We start from the raw sequence: 20,998 nt of genomic DNA on the forward strand, positions 1-20,998 counted from the left end.
TGATTTTTAGCTCTATTAGAAGGGTCAGGGTTCAGGCTAGTGGCTAGTCCATTCTAGGATATGTCTCTCCAAATCTCACTTCATCTCCACTTCCCCTCATCACATGCCATATTCCACATACGAGCGGCTCATTAGAGTGATAGCAACTGTCCATTCTGAACACGCAGTTATGATTCGGCCGTCGCGACATCAACAAAGTCAGCCAGCTAGAGTAAACGCGGCACACGACATTTGTGTGCGCGGCCACACCAGTCGATCTTCTCGCGTTCCACTCCTCGTTTCATGCTGCACTTGGAATGCAGGTGTGGAGGACTCTAGGCAACGCCTTTAAGTACATGCATTAACGAGACAGGCCGGATCTGCGTTATCATTTGAATACATAGAAGGGTGAAAACCCAAACACGCAACAAATACTGTTCTCCTCAAAAAGCCAACCATGCGAGGAGTGAGCGCGACACGACAGCATGGTTCCTACGCCGGTCGGGCGTCCACATGACCGCAAGTGGGTCTAGGGAGAACAGCGCGATGCACTGGCAGTGTATAGTATGGTACACCAGTATAGTAGACCAGTATAGTAGACCATTTCATCCCCGCAATATATACGAAGCGAGATGACAACAGCCACTCACACCACGAAAACAAAGAAGAATGTGTTTGCTGCTGTTATTATTGTGAATGAACAATACAATCGCGAAGGTAGTTGATTAGAAAGTGTAAGAAAAAGCAACCACATACTGCTGGTTCGACACGAACCCACGACCTCCAAAGTTCTAGCCCGATGCTCTTTCACTGAGCTTCGTCGACTGCTGTTCGGCCTTCTACGTTACTCGTTATTTATGCTCCGTGCGACCTGTCCTCGAGAGTGTCCTGAAGTACCGTCTACTTGCTAATAAATTACCTCCAAGATTTGATTACACACACACACACACACACACACACACACACACACACACACACACACACACACACACACACACACACACACACACACACACACACACACACACACACACACACACACACACACACACACATACACACACACACACACACACACACACACACACACACACACACACACACACACACACACACACACACACACAATCTTCTGAGTCAATGGTTGTTGGCTCCCTCCATACGTATACGTCATAACGAGCGCCTAATTTCTCCTGCATTTGTTTGCTTTCCACCCCCGCAAAGTAATATCCCCCCTACCTCCCGCAGTTCCACCACCCACAGGCGGCAATTAAGGTCGACAAATAAAAGCACACCGCGGAAAATGAGGGAAGGCAACTAAACACGGACCGACTCAATTTCGGATGGACTATATTTGGACCGGGTGAAGGCCACTCTGAAAATCGCGACACGTTCCCGGCCAGATGCTGCACACGGGTTTGCTTTCTGCTTTCCTGGTCATCTTGCATGCGATATTTTCTCCCCTGTCATTCAGTACCTAAGTGCACGGGGAAGTTGCGCACTGGAAGAGAGCGTAACGATCGCCAAACGGCACCCATTTACGGCCCAAAGAGAAAACCGTCACATAATGACTTTCGTGACGCGAGGGCAATTCAAATATTGCGTTCGAAACTCTACATACTGCAGCCGCCGAGCAGAGTTCCTACATGACACCCACCAGCAACAAAGGCAAACATAAGAGCCTCCGCCCTACTAACATGCAGCTCCATGTGATGAAATGTTTTTTTCATTGCACGATGTTGAAATAAGTATAAAACATTTGTAATATAAATCAGTTGTAATTAATCTTTAGACCGGCACAGATAATAATTAAGGCTCAGATTGTCCGTTTGCGTCATGCTACGTTCACACAGCGGTTGAAATACGCCGAAGTCATAGAAAAAAGAGACATCTGAATACACCTCGTCTTTCCAGTCACTCTTGGACACCGGCTTTCCAAAGACCACCTTTTTTTTTTTTTTTTTTTACGATATTTCAGCACCAATTATTTACACCTGAACAGAATAAAAAAAAAAAAAAAAAGAAATGCTGGCTGTTCGGTTGCAATTAAAAAGGATGAATCGAGCGGAATTATTTTACGCAAGTTCAAGAGAATGGGCTAGGTGACATAAGAAGAATGCCATGCCGAAGAATGATGATGCGTATTCAAGTTTCGGGCGTATAAGAGACTTAAAAAGCGGCAATTTAAAGGACGATGAATCACTGGAAAAGTTACGATGGAGGTGGCCCAGCATGCGATTAGCATTATAGATGATATTGTTAATGTGGCTAGCCCATGAGAAGTCATTCGTAATATACACCCCGAGTTACTTGTAGGCACAAGCTGATTCCAAAGCAGTGTTATTTAGGGAGTAAGTCATGAGGCCGGAATCTGTACGAGATATGTGCATGACTTTGCGCTTGATGTTATTAAGTTCCCTGATCGAAGTATGACATCAGTTTACTATATCAGTTGTCATTCTGTAGGATTGTAGAGCCGTTAATTAGCGCTCCTTAGTCGCGGAAAACAACGCAGTCGTCACCAAAAAGATGAATATTAGAAGACGCAGTAAAGGGAATGTCATTAATGTATATAAAGAAAAAAAGTGGCCCGAGAACAGATCTTTGTGGTGCACCATAATGCACATGAGTTAGCGGGCAGGGATGTGTTAAAGAAGCAGACTTCTAAGCGGAGAGTTTCGGCCGTTTGCTGCAACAAATTGCGAGCGATTAAAAAGTAAGCATTCAATCCATTTCAGAAGAGTGTAGTTAACAATTAACCATTTTAATTCGCAAAGAAAAAGCTCGTGGGAAATTTTGTCGACGACTTTTGAGAAAGCTGAAGAGTATACAGTCAGCTCGAAATAAACGGTCTAAGATGTCGTGGAGTTTGTGCTTGAAGGATATAAGTTGCGTTACACAGGAATATAATTTGCGAAAGCCACGCTGAGATGAGGTGAAAAATGATTTTGATTTTAGGAAGTTAATTAACTGATTGGTTTGGTTTGTAGGGTTTAACGCCTCAAAGCGACTCAGGCTATGAGAGACGCCGTAGTGGAGGACTGGAAATTTCGACCACCTGGAGTTACTGACATCGCACAGCACACGGACGCCACGCCGTTTCTCCTCCACCGAAACGCAGCTGTCAGCAGTCGGGAGTTAATTAACTGAAAAAAAAAAAAATTACATGTACTAGCAGCTTGCAGCAAGTGATGGTGAGGGAACTAGGTCGGTAGATAGCAGGATTAGTTTTACCGCCGGAGTTGTGTACTGCAACCATCTTCCCTATTTTTCAAGCAGTAGGAAGTGAGGATGTATCCAGTGACTGCTGAAAACTATTTGTTGAGGTTAATCAACGACAAGCGCATGTATATTTAAGAAATTTGGCTCTCATTCAATCATAACCGGAAGAAGAGTAATTTGGCAGGCTATTAATTTACTTATTAATGATTTGCACATCGACAATGATTCTGACACCCGAGTGAAGTTGTAATGATACGAAAAGGGGGAAAGAAGGTTTGTGGCACGAGAAAAGTTTTTCATGAAGGAACTGTTAAGAACGGTCTCTCACCAAGTAGCGTGAATAGGGTTATGCGATGAATCTTCAAGAACAATGTGGTCAAAGGTCGACGGGCCAAGTGCGCGCCGAAATTCCTAGCATTTGTTTTCACAGCATGGCCAGGAGACTGTCAGAAAGAAAATTTGTTTTGACGTCTTTTAATGCTAGGGTGTGAGCATTAGCTGACTTTTTTTCTTTTTAACGGCATACAATCGGCTGTACATATGTCGCACGTTCGAATCCTAACCGCGAACTGGCCTCTAACCTGATTAGCAGACGGATGCTAAATTTGAAGCGAAATTGTATGACGTCATCGTGAACGCCGCACAACGAATGGTTGCGTCGCAATTTTTATGCGATGTCACGTGATGTATATTTTTCTGCCACTCGTGATGCAAGTAAAGCTGTCGTGTTAAAAAAAAAAAAGCAACAAAAAAAAACCGAAAAATTCGGGAAATGAGGTCGAGCTCCCAATATTAATGTCGCCCCCTTTCTCCGACATTCACCCAGCAATAAGACACGGCGACTAATATCGTCCAGATCAATGTGCCGCAATATACGCGCATGAACGTAGGAGGCGACTGAATGCATTTCAAGAGAAAGAGGCATAATGGAGGAAACTTGCAGGGTAAATAGCGAGAGGCTTGGTGGACGGGCGCCGATCAAGAGTGCCAACAGTAAACTCAAGAGTAAACTAGCGTTTGAATTCGGCGTCCGAAACGTCGAAGGATGCGGGAGGCTGAATAAAATGGCCGCACACGATCCTCCTATACCTACCACGCGTTTGCGGACACTATAAAAAAAAAAAAAAAAAAAGAGAAAAAAAAAGATATGAAGCGAATATCAGAAAAGGAATGAGCGTATTGCGTGTTCCCGCAGCACTTTGTCCATCAATTATAATTTGCTCGGAGAGGCACGCCAGGAACACGTTGCCGGGCATAGGCCATTAAAAACGCCGAGCTTTCCGAGACGTATAGATTCGCGCGCACGGAGTGATGGGAAATAAAAGAAGCGGCCGGCCAGACGAAGCGGGTCGACACACAGCGCGCTCGAGCGAAGGGCGCTCGATCTGTTTCTAGCGTGCGTCCAACCGGCGGCCGCGTCCTTGCTCGTCCAGGGATCGGTCTGCGGGGCCCAGTCGTGCCAGCGAAGCAACAGATGAAATGAGAAAGAAAAATAAACGACAAAAACGTGGGACTCCAAGATTCAAGGCCGCGTCTTTTAGTCCATGCCAAAGTGTGCTTAAACATGGTCTCACTAAAACTATGCAGTGTTTGCGGAACTTATAGGGCTAGAGCTACCACGCATGTATAAAAGCGCAGGCGCACACATGGCCACCCGTGTGTCTGTTCCAACCTGGCCTCTACGAATACGCAACTAGACCCCACTACTTCAGCATAAGTCTACTTGATCTACTATATTAGTAGGCCACCTGCAATTAAACGTATCCATCCCTATATAAATATGGAGCAAGTTGTGGAAACTCATCTCGTATATGCATTCGAGCCAGCGCCTCGGTTGTTTATTTTTTTATGAAGAGGGGGGGGGCGGGGGGGGGGGGGGACTGGCCAGAGCGCGTGGTAACCAGTGAAACCACGCACCCTTTTTAGACTACACAACAATAGCCCAACGTCATTAGAACTTCTTGTGAAGGCGCCGCAAGCGTTCGTACTGCTGCAAGGATTCTCGGCGAGCCTCCGTGTGATCGCCTCGCCGTTGGAAATATGTACGCCCGCCGCCGTCCAAGGAAATTCAACAAAGTGCGGAAGATAATAGCTCCGCTCTGCTGAATACGTTCGACGGATGGCTCTGGCCGGAAGCCAGCGGTTGTGAGCCGCGTGCGTGATGGATAGCCGAGCGGATGTCTTTACAAAGTCGGCGAACAGCCGCGCTCGTGCGGCACCTCGGAAGTGGATTTAAGATCTCCCCCCTTCTGTTTCTATCTCCTTGATGGCTTTTGTTCTTAGCCTTCGATTTCATGCCACTGCCTGCCCTCCCCTTTTTGGTCGCGTATGAATTGGTCACAGGCTGTTCCGATCGCCTTCCTTTGAGCCTCTGGCGTTTTGCTTCTAAGAACTCTCGATGCTGAAATTCAGAGCGTATGCAGAATTTCAGCTTAACGCACTGCAGTGCACTATTTTACAGTAGCTAAAGCTTTACGAGAGCATCCGATAACCGCGGAGCTGGGATGACTGAAAAAGGAAAACGCCTCCGAAGAGATTTCTCAAGCGTGTACTCCGGAATAGGTCCACTGCAAAAGAATGTTGTGCAACTATTTTCATTTCCTCTCGTAGATACGCCAAGTCATCGCGTCCAAAGCACATAATGGCGCTTAAAAGAGGCTTTCCACTATCTTCGCCGCGTTGTTCTCAAGAGCATGTTCAAGCGCCCGCATGCATGCTACATGGTGAACACAAAAGAAGAAGAAGAAGACGACGACGACGATGGATTGGATTGGATTGGATTGGTACTGAGGCTTCCCTTTTTTACCAGGTGGACCAGGAAGGTCCTAGCCAAGTCAATTCCCTACTGTGACGGAGTGAGTGAGTGAGTGAAAAACTTTATTAAGTATATTTAAGGGAGGGGGATGTGTAGGTGGGGTCCCTAGTCCGGGACTCCAGCGGCTGCCGCTGCTACCCGCGCACGTGTCACGAGGGCCCGTTAGGCCTCTAGTCCAGAGCTGGATAGGGCAGCCTCCCACCCCTCAATTGTTGGCACTGCATTCGGATCATCTGGAGGATTGTGTGGGCAGGTCCACACCATGTGGTGCAGGCCTGCCTTTTCCCCGCAATATTTGCATTTGGGGTCACAGAACCCGGGGTGTATTGTGTTTAAACGGGCTGGTGTGTTATATGTACCTGTCTGTAGGCGTCGCCATCTAACTTCCTCCGCTTTGGAGAGCCCCTTGGCTGGGGGTGGATATTTTCTGCGAGAGAGTCTGCAGTGCTGTAACCTCTCCGCATACGTCGCCAGAGGGCCGGGATAGGGCGGTGTGGAGGATGGAGGGGTCGAGTCCCGGGGGAGGAGAGCTCGGGCAGCGGCATGGGCGCACTCGTTCCCTTCCACGCCTTGATGTCCCGGTGTCCAGACGAGGCATTTGTCTCGTTTGGGGTGTCCATAATTTTTCAATATTCTGGCAGCCTGGGGACTCCGCCATTTCTATATTGTCATCGCAGATGGTGAGGGCATCAACCAGTTGTTGTTGGTGAATCACAACCGGTACCGTGTACCCCGCTTCTGACTTTGCTGCGTCTACGTAGTAGGATTCAGTGTCCGTCCCGTACTTTTCCTGGATGTATTTGGCCCGCGCCATCCGGCGCCCTTGGTGGAACAGAGGATGCATATTGCGGGGTAGGGGATTGGCTATGAACGAGTCTGACCACCCGGGCGGTATAGCCTGTTTTTGTACGAGACCTTGCGGGATAGTCAGGTTAAGGTCCATAACAACGGTCTGGCCCGTGCGGGTTGCTGCTAGTCGATTTATCTGGGTGGCGCGTTGGGCGGCAAGGAGTTCTTCGGCTGTATTGTGCACCCCTAATTGCAAAAAACGTTCTGTAAAAGTGCTTTGGGGCATGCCCAGCGCCTTTTTAACTGCGTTTCGTATAATGAAGTCGATTTGCTTATAGTCTACCGTTTTGAGGTGCAGATACGGTGTCGAATACACAATTCTATTAATGATGAATGCTTGAACCAGGCGCAGGGTGTCTTGTTCGAGCATACCCCTGTCGTTGGTAGTGACCCTGGCTATCATACGCGCAACCTGCAGACTGGTGTTTTTGAGCCGAGTGAGGGCGTACACATTTCTGCCCTTGTCGTTGATGTAAAGCCCTAGAACCCTGATGGTGTCCTTCTGTAGTATTGGGTTTCCATTGAGGTTGACTTCAACAGTGGGTCTGCGTTGGCGGGAGCTGTGTAGTACCAGCAACTCCGACTTTTCGGGGGAGCGAGTAAGGCCGCAGTTAGCGGCGTAGGCTTGCACGGCCTCTTGAAGGCGGTCTTCGATTTCCGCGGTAGAATAGGCCGTGGTCCAAATAGTGATGTCATCCGCGTAGAAGGCGTACCGTAGATGCGATACCTGATTTAGCTGGGCTGGGAGTTTGATTAACGCAATATTGAAAAGTAAGGGTGATAGAACAGCACCCTGTGGCGTGCCGCGTGTGCCTAGCTGTATTTGGCTGGGTTCTGCCAGACCGAGGTCGGCGTAGACGGTACGACCGTGAAGGAAATCTTTAACATATGCATAGGTCCTTGCACCACAATTGATGTGGCTCATATTTTCCAAAATAGAGTGGTGCTTTACGTTATCAAACGCCCCCTTGAGGTCAAAAGCGAGAATTGCCCTGAAGAAATGCTTGTTAGGGGGGTTTATGACTTCTTCCTTAAGCTGGAGGAGTATATCTTGGGTGGATAGGCCAGGCCGGAATCCGAACATGGTGTGTGGGTACAAGTCGTTTTCTTCAAGATATCGGGTAAGCCTGATGTGTACCGCCTTCTCCATAACTTTCCCTACGCAGGAGGTGAGAGAGATGGGCCGTAGATTGTTAATATTTATGGGTTTGCCCGGTTTGGGGATGAAGTGCACCTCCGCAGTCTTCCACTCGTTTGGCAGCCGCCCCATGCGCCAACAGTTGTTAATGTAATTCGCGAGCTGCGTGAGGGCTGCGTCGTGGAGATTGGCGAGGAGTCCCACCGTGATCTTGTCTTTCCCAGGAGCTGTGCCTCTGCGCATGGCTAGGATGGCGGCCTGTATTTCTTTGACGGTGAATTTCGCATCTAGTTCCTCGTTTGGCTGCCCATTATAGGGAGGGAGGGGGTCCGTGTCGACTGTGGTGCAGAAGTACTTTTGTTTGATGGTTTGTACGAGATCCCTATTGGAGCCGCGGTAACCATGTAGAGCCCTAGCAAGGTTCTTGCGTTGGTCGCTTTTGGAGTTGTTGGGGTCAATGAGGCATCTGAGTAAGTTCCAAGTTTGTTTCGAGCTAAGGTTACCACTCAGGGAATCACACCTTGTCAGCCAATTTGATTGAGCAAGGTTCCATGCATAGTCCTCTGCAGCTTGCGTTAGGGTTGCGATGCGGCGTTTGAGCGTTCTGTTGTGGCGCTGGTGGCGCCAACGTTTCACCAGGCCTCTGCGGGCGTCCCACAGGTGCAGGAGATGGGAGTCAATAGCAGGGCGGTCTAAAGATGTTTTCAGGGTTCGGGTGTACTTAGAGGACAGGTGCCTAAGGTCCGATGCCCAGGAAGCGTAATCAGTGATATCTGGGTGATCAAGGTCAGCTTGCTCTTTTCGAAACGCGGTCCAATCAGTGATTTTGGCAGTACCGCGCATATGTCGATGCGTTTTGCTTGCAAGATGGATGATCAGAATGAAATGGTCACTGCCTAAAGTTTCTAGTGTGTTTTCCCATAGGCAAGCTTTACCGCCGTGGGTTACTGTGAGATCGGGGCTGGTGTCACGCGTGACACTGTTGCCAAGTCGAGTAGGTTGGGTCGGGTCGTTCAGCATGGTAAGCATGAGGTTTGATATGGTGTCTGCTAGGATGCGGCCTTTCTTGTTTGCTTTCGGGTAGCCCCAGGATGGGTGTTGCGCATTGAAATCGCCCAAAATAAGGAGCGGAGCTCCTTGGGCGACAGTGAGTGCCTTTGTGAACACCCTGGCGCAAGGGAAGGCAATTTGGGTGGGTTTACTGTAAATGTTGAGAATGTAGGTGCCCGTACCGTTGCGGTGCCTAGGTAGGATTTGTACAAAGTCGTACACTACATCATCTTCTTCTTCTAGATCTAAAGCAAGTGCAGTATAATCCTTGTGAACCATAATGCAAGTTTCTTGAGTGCGTTGGTGTGTGGAGTAATTAATGAGTTTTGCGGAGTTGTTAACCTCCTGTAAAGCGATGACATCTGGTTGGTTTGGGAGAGAATCAATGTATTGTTGGAGTGAGCCTCTCTTACGGCGGAAGCTGCGGCAGTTCCACTGTAGGACGCTTAAGTTGTGGGTGGTTGCTGTCCGGGCGGTAGGCATGGTACAGGTGGAGAAGATTCTTCGGAAATGGAACGCATAGGTTCGAGGGTGGGTTCGAGGCAGGATTCCAAGTCTTCGCCCGCGACAGCGTGTCGGCGACGGAAGCCTTTCAATCGTGAGGAGGCAGACCGCATGAGTTCCGCCACCTTTTGTTGTAGGCGCGCTATCTTTGCGTCGTGAACTCGTTGGTTTTGAAACACAGGTTCTAGTAAGAACTTAATTTCTTCCCTCATCTATGGCACGACTGGTTGCATAGCCTCCTGAATCATCTGCCGCATACTTTGAAAAAGTTCTGTCCTTAGGTTATCTATAGCCTGGGTTACCCGCATTTTAATTTCGGTATACTGCTCGGGTTCCCCTGTGGCTTCAGGTCGGATGGTAGGGGGTTGATTTGCGTGGGTGATGTGTTGTTTTGGGGTTGAGATAGTCTGTCCCGCCATGGCGCAACGCCACCAACACGACGATGATTATCATGATGATGATAATAATAACAACTATGCGTTGCTGTCTAACCTGCGAAAGAAGCGAACGCAGCGACGAGGACATGAACGTCTTTTTTTGTTTCCCCTTCCCGGGGGTACGTGAATGGACAGCTTTTAGCTATGTAACAACCTTTCTTTTTTCTGTTCACCCTGGCGCAAAAAAATAAAATAAAAATAAATAAATAAAACAAAAGGAAAGGTAAATTTTGAAGAAAGCAAGTAAAAGTGGACTGCTGTCCTTATAAGGCTAACGCAATCTGATACTCAAGGTCAGGCCATTATACTAGGCTCAGGACGGAAGAGCAAGCTCCTTTTCTCGACAATTAGTGGGGCCAGAAATTACCGCTGAAATTGCGATTCTCCTTCAAGTTGGAGAAGACGACAAGAAAGAAAAAAAAAAAGAAAAGTAAAGCATACAGTCGGTAACACAAACGCAGTGCATACTCTCGAGAAGTGACAGCGAGAGCGCGCTTACTTACGTGCTCGCATGTTAATGCTTATGTTCCTTTTCCTTCGTCTCTCGTCGTTTTCTCGCGCGTCAGAACGTTGCTAACAGCTAAGAGAAGACTCAGCAGTGTGCCTTGTGAGGAGGTTCGCCTACACGCGATCCCTTTTTTTATGGTCCGCCAAACAAATAACATATGATAATGTAAAAAAAAAAAAAAAGCAACCTTGTAGTTCCTAGTTTTCGCATCCAGTTGGAATGTTGATATCTCAGGAATCATTTTTGTTTTGCCGTCCGTCCTTTCGGAGGTCTTGTCATTTCAAAAGGTTTTGATCGTGTTGCTCACAAACGCTAACTAATAAACACCCACAACATTCAGTTAGACACAGATCGAGCAGTTTCGCTAGTCGATCGTTATCAGCCCGCTCGGACTGAGAACTACATTACACGATTGCTGTTTCACGCGAATGCTGAAACACGGCATAGCGCTCACACCATGTTGATCAAGTAAGATTTTTAATACGCCTCTGTTCTATGACATCCTCCTAACGAAGATCTAATAAATACTCGAGGTGCAGTGCCAAATAAAACAGCCACATTTAGACTGTCATCTTACATAACTCATCAGCGAAGTGTACCGGACAGCCTAACTCATCAGCACCTTACCAGAAAATATACCCGGTTGCAATTCTTTAGCACGTTATGCTTGGACTCTGCAGAGTCCAAGCATTCTCTCGGTACCCCATCTGTTCTGCGCCTCAGTGCTCATCTTGCATAGATCAGGAGCATGAAATACGGCCGATTTTTTTCCCTCCCGAAGAAATCGCCGTTGATATTTTGGTTATTTCAATAAAACTACTTACTACTACTACACACCGGCAATTAATTAATGGAATGCACTGTCAGCAAGCATCGTAAGCCATGCCGAATCACGGTCGTTTTGAACAGCTTTACTAACAATCTTGAAAATAGTAAACGCGGCTTAATACTCGCGCATATTACAAATGCGAATACATTTTTACTGGCACCTTTTTGCGTTGGTTATGTTAAACAAAACTGTGCAGACACTTTAGGTTTACCAGCATGAAAAAAAAAGAAAAAAAAAACAGTTCGAGCTTAAGTAGCCGCGACAGTGAAAGAAAATTAACGCCAAAGAACAAATTCATTCATTCATAAACCTTTATCCAAAGAACAAAGTTGGCCTCTAGGGTAAGTTCATTTAATTCCCACCACGTGGCGTAAGCAGTAAAAATTTCTGGGTGCTTTTAGCGCTTCACATCAATCACGCATGAACATGATCATTCGCCGCTGCTTTCCAGCGTCTACGTCTTAACGCTTTCTGATAGTAGCCAGTAAGGCAGTCTCAGAAAGGCAAAAGAGAGAACCTGTTAATTTGTAGATCAGTTTACTAGCGAGAAACACGCCCACACTAATAAATCGTAACCGCAGCACGGGGCAACACCACCGCAAAGCAAGGGCAGTTCTCACGAAGAAAACAGATACAAAATACAGTACAGCTTGAACGCTGAGCGCCAGCAGCGTTTATGTTCCGGACGGCAATAATCAATTAGGCGAGGTGACGAAATGGAAAAGAAGTCATATACAGAGGGTACATAACTGACACTAATAAGACAAAGGAAAAGAGAACTAGAGATATGCACGACTCTTAAACTTCACTTGCCGTTTCGTCTCGGTTGTAACAAATGCAGCATGCGGAGATAGAAACGTGGCTGCTCTGCTTCCGCTTCCGGCTTTCATCCCCCTCGAAAGTCCTATGCTTTGATCAGACAGAATCTCCTCTTCGCGAATAAAGCAACAGCGACAAGAGTCACTCCTTGAGAATCGCTAAAGCGCCCCTTAGAAAGTGTACCCTAATGAGGCGAGCGGTCGGAAAAGCTACGACACTCGTCGATATCTGCATATCGCAGCGTTTCGAAACCGCGAAGCTGAGATCAGCATCTCCACATGCAAATTGGGAACTGGAAGGGAAAAAAAAAAAATAAAAATTGTGAGCACTTTGGAATCCACACTGCAGAAATGCGAAAGTCGGAGCGTTGCTGCTGCGCAGGGTGAATCACGTTTGCTTTCATTACCATTCTGAATTAAATGCGCCGTCATTATCGTAGCTAGTGTCATCATGGTCTTTATCACTGATTGCAGCGTCACTGTCATCACTACTATCATCCCCGAGGTAGACAAGGAGAATTATGCTGTGCGCTTCACGGTCTGTATCGCGGAACCGTTTGTACAAAGATTTAATTTCTATACTCTTTCCTCCACCCATGTACCGTTCTGTATATTTTGGTTTACCGGGACATGATGTACTCAAAAGAGTACGGGAAATGCTGTTCAAGCCATGTGCTAAGACTTTCTTTTTTAAGTTACACACTGAGGGGTCTCACACAAGATGCCCTTTTTCACTAACCACGTTTTAACAGGCCTGTTAAAACGTGGTTAGGGAAAAAGGGCATTTTTATATCTATACAGTAAATTGCCGCCTTTGCGATTCTCCGGAAACCACTGAGCACTGTTTCCTCGATTGCAAAGATGGAATAATTTTCTGGGATATTTTGCAACAGACATTGAAAAAAAAAAAGACTTTATTTGATACCGCGCATCCTCTACGATACCTTACTGCACTGCCATTTGTTGATAAGCCTTTAGACATGTTCTCATAGGACATTGCTCCGGTGTAATAAATACCATGATGAAAAAAAAAAAATCCGGGCGTGGAGCACTTAGTTAAAACGCTCGCTCGGCTGGGGATCCCAGGGATGGCAGTTCGAATCCCGGTGGAGACCAGATTTTTATTCTTCTTATGACGTCATCAGGATGACTGGCAAGTGACCCATCAGCGCACAGATCCGACGCAAAAATGCCGCGCACAACTCTGCGCAGGGGATTTCGTTCCATTAGCCTAGAAAGGCTCTCGCCTTAAAAAAAGCGGCCAAGAACCGACGTAGATACCAATAATGCTGGTTGTTAGTTCTCGCACAAAAAACGGGCGATTAAAGTTTCTACGTACTTCAGCGAAGCATCCCGACTGTAACGAGCACGACAGTGACGGGTTCCTTGCTTCGGATACGACGGTATAGCACACAGTCCATTGCTTACGCAATAACAGGGAATACATTGCATATAGCCGCTAGAGCATAGTGGCTCTCCGCTATGAGGATTTAATACGCGACGAGCGTTGACAAAATTATTTATCCGATTACCGATCGATAACGGCATATATGATGGGCCGATATGTGCAATACAATAAAGGATAACTGATGTTTATTTGACTAAAGTCGATAATGAATGTCTGCTTGTAGCGCACAAAAATATGGGAGGACACTTAAACTCCGCCTTTAAGGATATAACACGAGACATCGTTGATGGCTCCCGTCTGCGGCTTCCATTGCGGATCTTCGTTCGCGTATACAAACACGTTGCTACTCACTAATTCATTAATTACTTAATTTGTACACCGATTATCTCACACACCCTCATTAGCATACAGTCTAAGCTGCCACACACACGGCCGTGCATGTGGCTCAGTGGTTGGGGCGCTCGACTACACGAGCCGGCGCCCATGTTCTAGCTGTGCGATGTCAGTGCACGTTAAAGAACCCCAGCCAATCGAAAGTATCCGGAGTCCTCCACTTCGACGTCGCTCGTATGTCCCAAGTCGCTCAGGGACATTGAATACCGTGAACCTAGCCTAAGGTACTAGATTATGTGAAATGCAACCCGACAACGATATAAAGGCCCGCTTTAAAGCCACGAGAACGTGTGCGCGTGTCCTACAGGGGCACCGTGCCCGGCGCGGGATCCACTGGTGCTTGGAAGGCTCGGTTCATATCTCAAGCGTAAGTTGGCAAGAGCTGCCAACCCCGCCACGTGAGGTGATCTCGTGACGTCATGCAACTCAACAACCAATCAGTGTCCGGTAATGTCCCCTGCCAACTACCGCCTGCCAAAGGCATGTCCGCCATTTTTCCCTCACACTGCCGATACGGGGACTTTAGGGAGGACAGTGCATTTAACGGTGCCATATCGCGCTAAGAAATGTGCTTCACGCATCCACAGCACATCCAACTCGCCATTGTCACTACCGGCAACTACAGGTACGCAGATACATGTACGTCTTGCTCTTGCGTCATTAAATGAATAACTCAGGCGCGACATTAGTGCAGCCATTGCAAAGAAGGTGCAGCTCACCTGAACAGCGACTGCAATTCGTCGGGATCCAGGCTCGGGTGGTCTCGTAGGACAGTCGTAATCTCCACTGGAAAGTTGTTGTCTGAAAAGGGACAACGAGACGATTAAGAAATTAATTTCAACCGACCTCAACGGCACATAGCAGCAAACACTCCTGGTCGTTAATAGAAGGGTTGCCTACTATACTATGCTGTACTATACTATACTTCACTATGCTACACTACACTATACTACACTACACTAAACTAAACTACACTAAACTACACTACACTATACTATAGTACACTATACTATAAGTGAAAAATCGAAGGCATCTTTGACGAAACGGAAGAAAAGTGCAAGCGCCGCAACGATGGGTTTCTTGTCTGAACTTGCGAAACAAAATAATCTAATTCGTTAACTGTCCATTCGATGCAAATGCTACTTCGTACTTCATGCAAGACTGTATAAGCAGAAAAGCGGCCCAGGAGATTAAGCAGCTTTAATAACGACGATAGCTCGGGGGGTAATTGAAGTTCTAGGTCGGCAAAGGGGTACAACGAGCTGTCAGCGGTAATCGGAAAACAAAGCACGCCCAGACGTTAAGCCGAACGCCTTTGCTCGACGGCCTTGCGGCAAATTTCGATAAGCGGCGCAGTGGGAGGTGCTATGTCGAAAGCAAATGCCAGAGATACAATTAGCGTCGCGCTTAGCACAGCAGCGCACGGCAAGCGCATCGACATCAATGTGCAGCGTATAGTAGTCTGTGAACAGCCTTAGACGCGACTGGGCTGTACACAGTGCTGGCTGAAACACAATTACAGGGCTGCAAGCATCCCGCTTTGACAGTGCCCAGATACACCGCACTAGGGGCCGAAGAATAATTCTATGTTATTATCAGGGAATCGCGTTTTGCGCAGCAACACGGTGCGTGGAAAATGTCTAAGGCTTAAAATGCAGAGACAGAGAACTGTAACAGCTTCACTGGGATTACTTACTTTGCTTTGCATTACGGACTGGAAATAAAAGCCTCTTGACGGCAAGCAAAAGAGATTACGCAAAAAAAAAAAAAAAAAAAAAAAAAAAGCAGCAAGACGGATGAAGGCAGTGCCAGCATAGGTATGCGAACGCTCAAGTATCGGCAGTTAGTGCCAATAAAGAATAGATACCAATTCTCTAAATTGACCCTGATATTACTTTCAGCTTTTGCAGGCATTCCTGTTTATTTGACGCTGCGATATTATCAACAGTGAGGATCTCATTGGTGGCCACAGTTTTATTCGCAAGAGTGGCGAAAACACGTTCTTTGCAAAGACACGAACCAAACTGACTTCCACATTTAAGATGGGCACTCCATAAAAACAAAGTAAAGAATGAAGAGCAGGTGCAAACATTTGTCGTGCTTCGTCGTCGTCTAAAAAAAAAAAAAAAAAAAAAAAAAAAAAAAAAAAAAAGGGTATACCACCACCATGCGTCTGAGAAAGTTCTTCATAAAACATACATGAAAGAAAAGACAAACACACGGAGTCATGCTTGCCATGAACGGAATGTGCGTGTTGAAAGTGTCCGCAGTAGCTATATAGCTTACGTCGAGTATAACAGCCACAATTGTATTATCGCTGGATATCTTTATGTCGACTATAACTGCACTGAACAAAGTGCATGTCTTAATTATCGTTAATTAGCATTTGCAACAAGATCGTACCGTGCGGCAGCTCCGAAATTCAGAAAATAAAACTTGAATCTCTTCGATGCAGCTCGATACCATCCGAACTCTCCCCCACCCCCTCCAACGAATGCGGGCCAGCCGAGTTACGTACTATGCATGTCCATCTCCAGTACATGCGCCGTTCAGATTCGGCTTCACGTTCCCCCTGTGGCTGGCCACGCCCCCTCCCCCCTTCCCCAAATTGCGAAAACAGAGAAAGCAAAGGCAAAAAGGGCGGATATTATCCGCTACCTCAAACGTCTGGACAAATGGAGGCAGACAGCGCGGCGACAGGCGCCGGGGCTAAAGGCGCTGTCCAAGTATAGCGGCGGGTTAATAACGATCGAGTTTTCTCCGTGAGTCACGCGCTTGCCCAGAGCCAGCCACACACGAAGCATGTCCGCGCATACGTCGGCGCGCATAGTCGCGATCAGCAGCACAAGTTTTGTCATGAGTAAGTTGACGGGCTAGCTGGTTTTCCATTGTGTATTTCAACAGAGGACAGAGAGTGTGTGTGTTTTCTTGTCCTCTGTCCGTGTGTAGCATACTCTGTTGAAATAATAAGTTTTGTCAGCTTCTCGTCTTGCTGACAACAAAGATCTCTCCCCCCCCCCCCCCCCCCCCTTCCCCCACACACACACTTCCTGTGCAAACTTCAGCGCACTCTACCCCGTCCGACGTAAAACGTACAGCGTTACACAAGCTACGCTGCGCAACTTGTGCACTAGATGGAAGCGAAGGACGAGCGCAGGTCGACAGCTTCCACAACTGTGAGGGGGCAGAGTGGACTGGGGAGCCCGTGGGAACAAAACGGCAACTGTCATCTCGGACTCACTGCTTCCGCTCTGTTCCAAGATGACCGAGGGACATTCTGGATAACTGCTATCAGCGAACCAGTTGTCTTATCAATACAGAAGGGCAACTGGCACCGGAACTCTCTCGTCGCATTAGTTGGTAAACTCCAAGCGAAAGAAAAAAAGAAAAAGAACTTGCTTCAATACAGGAGGTTGGCTGGCTGTGCCGTCATTCGTGGCAGCCAAACTACAGCAATGACGCAAAGTTCCAGCCAGTTATAGAGAGCTTAGCCCCAGCCTATTGCCGCCACCATCTTTGGATAATCTGCAGAAACTGCCCGCGCAGCATGCCCTGGTTTTTGAAGCGGAGTTAACGAAACGATGGAATCGAAGAACACTGTTGCGCGCGTTAAGAAACCCTTCGTTAATGCCCGGCGCCCTCAAGCTATGATTAGCCAGCGAAAGCTCGCCAAGCCATAAGCAGTGTTTCTCCAAGTCCCGTGCCTTTCGTACATATTACACCGACATAGAGGCAACGACCGACATCAGCTGCTGCTAACACGCTGCGCGCAATTAAAGAAGCAGCGAAGCATCCCCCCTATCCAAACCCCTCTTTAGAGCCGCGCCGCTGCACACCGCGTGAAAGAGAACACTCCTTCCCCCTTTCACAAAACTGTCAACAGTCTTTCGCACCGACAGTGTTAAGCGCTGCCGTTACCGCCACCGCGCTCAAGGTTAGGAGGCGAGATATGAAGAGGGCTGGCGACGCAAGCGCCAGGACGTCACGCGCCGACGACAGTCGCAGTGTGCGCTCCGATCGACACTCACCTTCGTACATCTGCACGTACTGCGGGAATCCGGCCTGCCGCAGCCATTCGCAAGCGTGGACGGCTTCGACTTCTGCAACGAGATAGAACAAGAAGGGGGAAAGTGAGCCACACATACCGAGATAACGTCAGCGCGCAGTTCTAGCGCGGCAAAGGCGTTATTACGCCGGCTAATTAACACCCTCGCGACGCTCAAGGCGTTCCACTCAAGGCGGCAACCGCCAAGTACGAGGTGCGCTAAAATGGCGCGGGCGTAGCGCCAAGCGTAATCTCTCTTTTTATTTATCTTTCTGGCCAATCTTTTATCGCGGGACTCGCTGTGGCTACACCGAAGGCAGTGCCGGATCATAACAAAACATGCAGTGGCCAAAGACCATAACACGCTAAAGAATCTGGTTGCGCCTAACCTCGCACTGTCGCTACAGTGAAAAGAATCTATGTCTGTGACCACTGCCTTTTGTTTTTAAAGCCTCCGATATATTGGAAACCACGTTCCGCTTGAACAAGGGATTCTGCACGGAGCCCGAAAAGGTCGTCTGTGAACCGGTCATCGACAGCGCATGATTAGAAAAGATTTCGCCGTACACTTTAACTTCGAAACTAAGGCAACGTATATGATTTGGGGAAACTCACGGTGTTGCCAAACCATATAGTCAGGGGGGCACACCTATACGCCAGCTGATTTCCCAGAGAGCATGCAAAGACATCTTGCTCGGTTTAGTTTGTGGGGTTTAGCGTTCCAAAGGGACTCGGCGACTATGAAAGACGCCGTAGTGGAGGGCTCTGGAAATTTCGAACACCTGGGATTCTTTAACGTGCACTGACATCGCAGAGTACACGGACGCCGTGCTATTCGCCTCCATCGATAAGCGGCCGTCGCGGCCGGTATTTCATCCCGCATTCTTGGGCGCAGTTGTCGAGCGCCGTAACCACTGCACCACCGCGTAGGGTCAAAAACATGTACTTTGCCGGATGCATACCATAGCAACACGAATACACATCCCTGATAAAATCTCTTGAGACACGTTATGCTTGAACAGTGGTAAATTAAGTGCACAAGAACGTAGGGATAAAACAACAAAATCTTTACACTGCGCTCAGATGTACGAAGTGAACAAAAGCAGGCACACTAGAACCGCGCAACACAGTGATGATTAAGAATGCAATGCCAGGAGTGAATGGTTTAGTACTGTCTCGAGCAGAGGCGAATGAAGATATTTTCTGTGGCGTGTTTTGAGAGCAAACACTCGTATAATTTGCTTTCATTGTATTCTCAGAACGCTGAATCCACAGTACTTATTCGTCGTTGCGAAACATGCTCCGACATTTCGGAACGAGTGCTCCAACAAGAGCACATTGTGCCTGCCAACGAAGAGGAGCGAGCGTTAACTACACACTACACTGCGTAACATAGCGCTCGTTAAAACCAGCGCTGCTTTCGGGTTGCGTTCTGCCGAGAAGGATTTGCGTCGGGAAACAAGCGTAATATAACTCAATGTGTGTGTGTGTCAGGAGTGCTCATTAGCAAAACCAAGTTGTACAATGCTGCGCAAGAAAGCCCATGGCGAGCAGCACGCTTGTAAGCGGTGTACAAAAAAAAAAAAAAAAGGAAAACAAGAATCAAAAGGCGAAGGACAAATCCAAAGGCTGGATCAACAAGAGCTTCCAGCACTACGGCATGCAACTAATCCCGTGCTTCTGTTAGTTGCACGACGTTTCCAGCAGTACGTTTAAAATTTCGCAATAGTTTACAAGCGAATGACTACACTCGTATCCCTAGATGTAAGCACTTCCATGCACTGTCACAAAAGTGCTTGCCATGCGCGCGAGCGTCTACCAAAATTCTTTGCTCTTTTTTTTTTTTTTGCATAAATGCCAAAACAATATCATTGACGTTTTTGATAATACCACGTCCTAGTTTCCAACCACCTGCCATTCAAACGGGAGCGGAGGCTCGCCTGTTCAGACGCGCCGGTTATCCAACTGGCAATTCAGAAAAGAGAATACAGAAAATTCCCGTGCACTTGTCGCAACGCGAAAACCGCGTGTTTCGAAATCAGCCTTCGCCGACTGACGCCCCCGCCTCCCTCCTTCGTTATTTCGGGACCTTCGGAGCCTTTCTCTTCCTGAATATATGTGTCGAAGCCAGCCGGCGGCGTGTTCTTAGTTTCGGACGTCGTGCAGGCCTCGCGTGCTACATGTCCGACCGCCTCCATCAGGAGACGGCAAAAGTTGCGCGAGTGCCAGGGAGGCGGGGGACTGCCTCTCTTATATTCGTCATCCTATGACGGACGAACAATGCGGAGAGACCGCGTTTGTCCCGCTTCCCTGGAACAATGAGCGCCATTGTGATACGCGGCCTCCATCTTCGAGTTCCCACAATGGATGGACTTCGCTATAGCGGCGGCGAGCGTCCGTTTCCTCTTTGGGACGACAAACTATACGAGGGCGTACGCTCGCAATCCCACACTTTGGCAGGCTCCCATAGCATGCACAGAACGACGAAACGACGTAGTCTCCAGCGTCAGCGTCCAGAGGATTCTCCAAACTTGGCATCGCATACCGTCATGCAGAGCTTAGCGTGAGTGGCGTTTAGAATGCGCTGCTAGCTATCAGTACATCATCGTAACAATCATCTTCACTGGCTAGGTTACGTGATGCGTGAGGGCGATAGCATGTTTTATTGATCGCCGGTTGTCCCTGACACCCGCCAGCATCCGCCTAGCAATATCCGCAGCCTTCTTAATCTCATCTTTGCCATTCGGTTGTGTTTCCTTTACCTGGAGATCATTTTCCTGACGCAAAATACCATGGGTTATCAGCAATATTCAAACGCAAGCCACGTCCAAGTCAATCTTATCTTGATTACCGTTAACATTTCAATAGGTGCCAATTAAAAAGCAAGGTTCCCGTTTCCCGATCCGGTCTGTCCAGGGGCGTAACCGTGGGGTGTCAAAACACCCCCCCCCCCCCCTCCCCAAATTTTCTGAGCGCTCCATCCCCCCTTCCTTACGGCCTTTC

General features: G+C 47.9%; 1 protein-coding gene across 4 annotated transcripts in view; it reads right to left on the reverse strand.

Annotated features, from left to right (window-relative positions):
• cv-c (RhoGTPase activating protein) overlaps positions 1-20,998 on the reverse strand; it is a 451,349-nt gene that overhangs the window by 53,125 nt on the left and 377,226 nt on the right. For all 4 annotated transcript variants that reach the window (XM_084601697.1, XM_084601699.1, XM_084601698.1 and 1 more), the window contains 2 exons: positions 17,979-18,050; positions 14,670-14,751 (listed from right to left, as the gene is read on the reverse strand). In XM_084601697.1, the coding sequence (XP_084457823.1) occupies positions 14,670-14,751; positions 17,979-18,050 (154 nt within the window). The remainder of the gene's footprint in view (positions 1-14,669; positions 14,752-17,978; positions 18,051-20,998) is intronic.

This window comes from Amblyomma maculatum, chromosome 4, assembly GCF_055883805.1.
Source record: "Amblyomma maculatum isolate TAMU_Amacu chromosome 4, ASM5588380v1, whole genome shotgun sequence".
Taxonomy (NCBI): Eukaryota; Metazoa; Arthropoda; class Arachnida; order Ixodida; family Ixodidae; genus Amblyomma; species Amblyomma maculatum.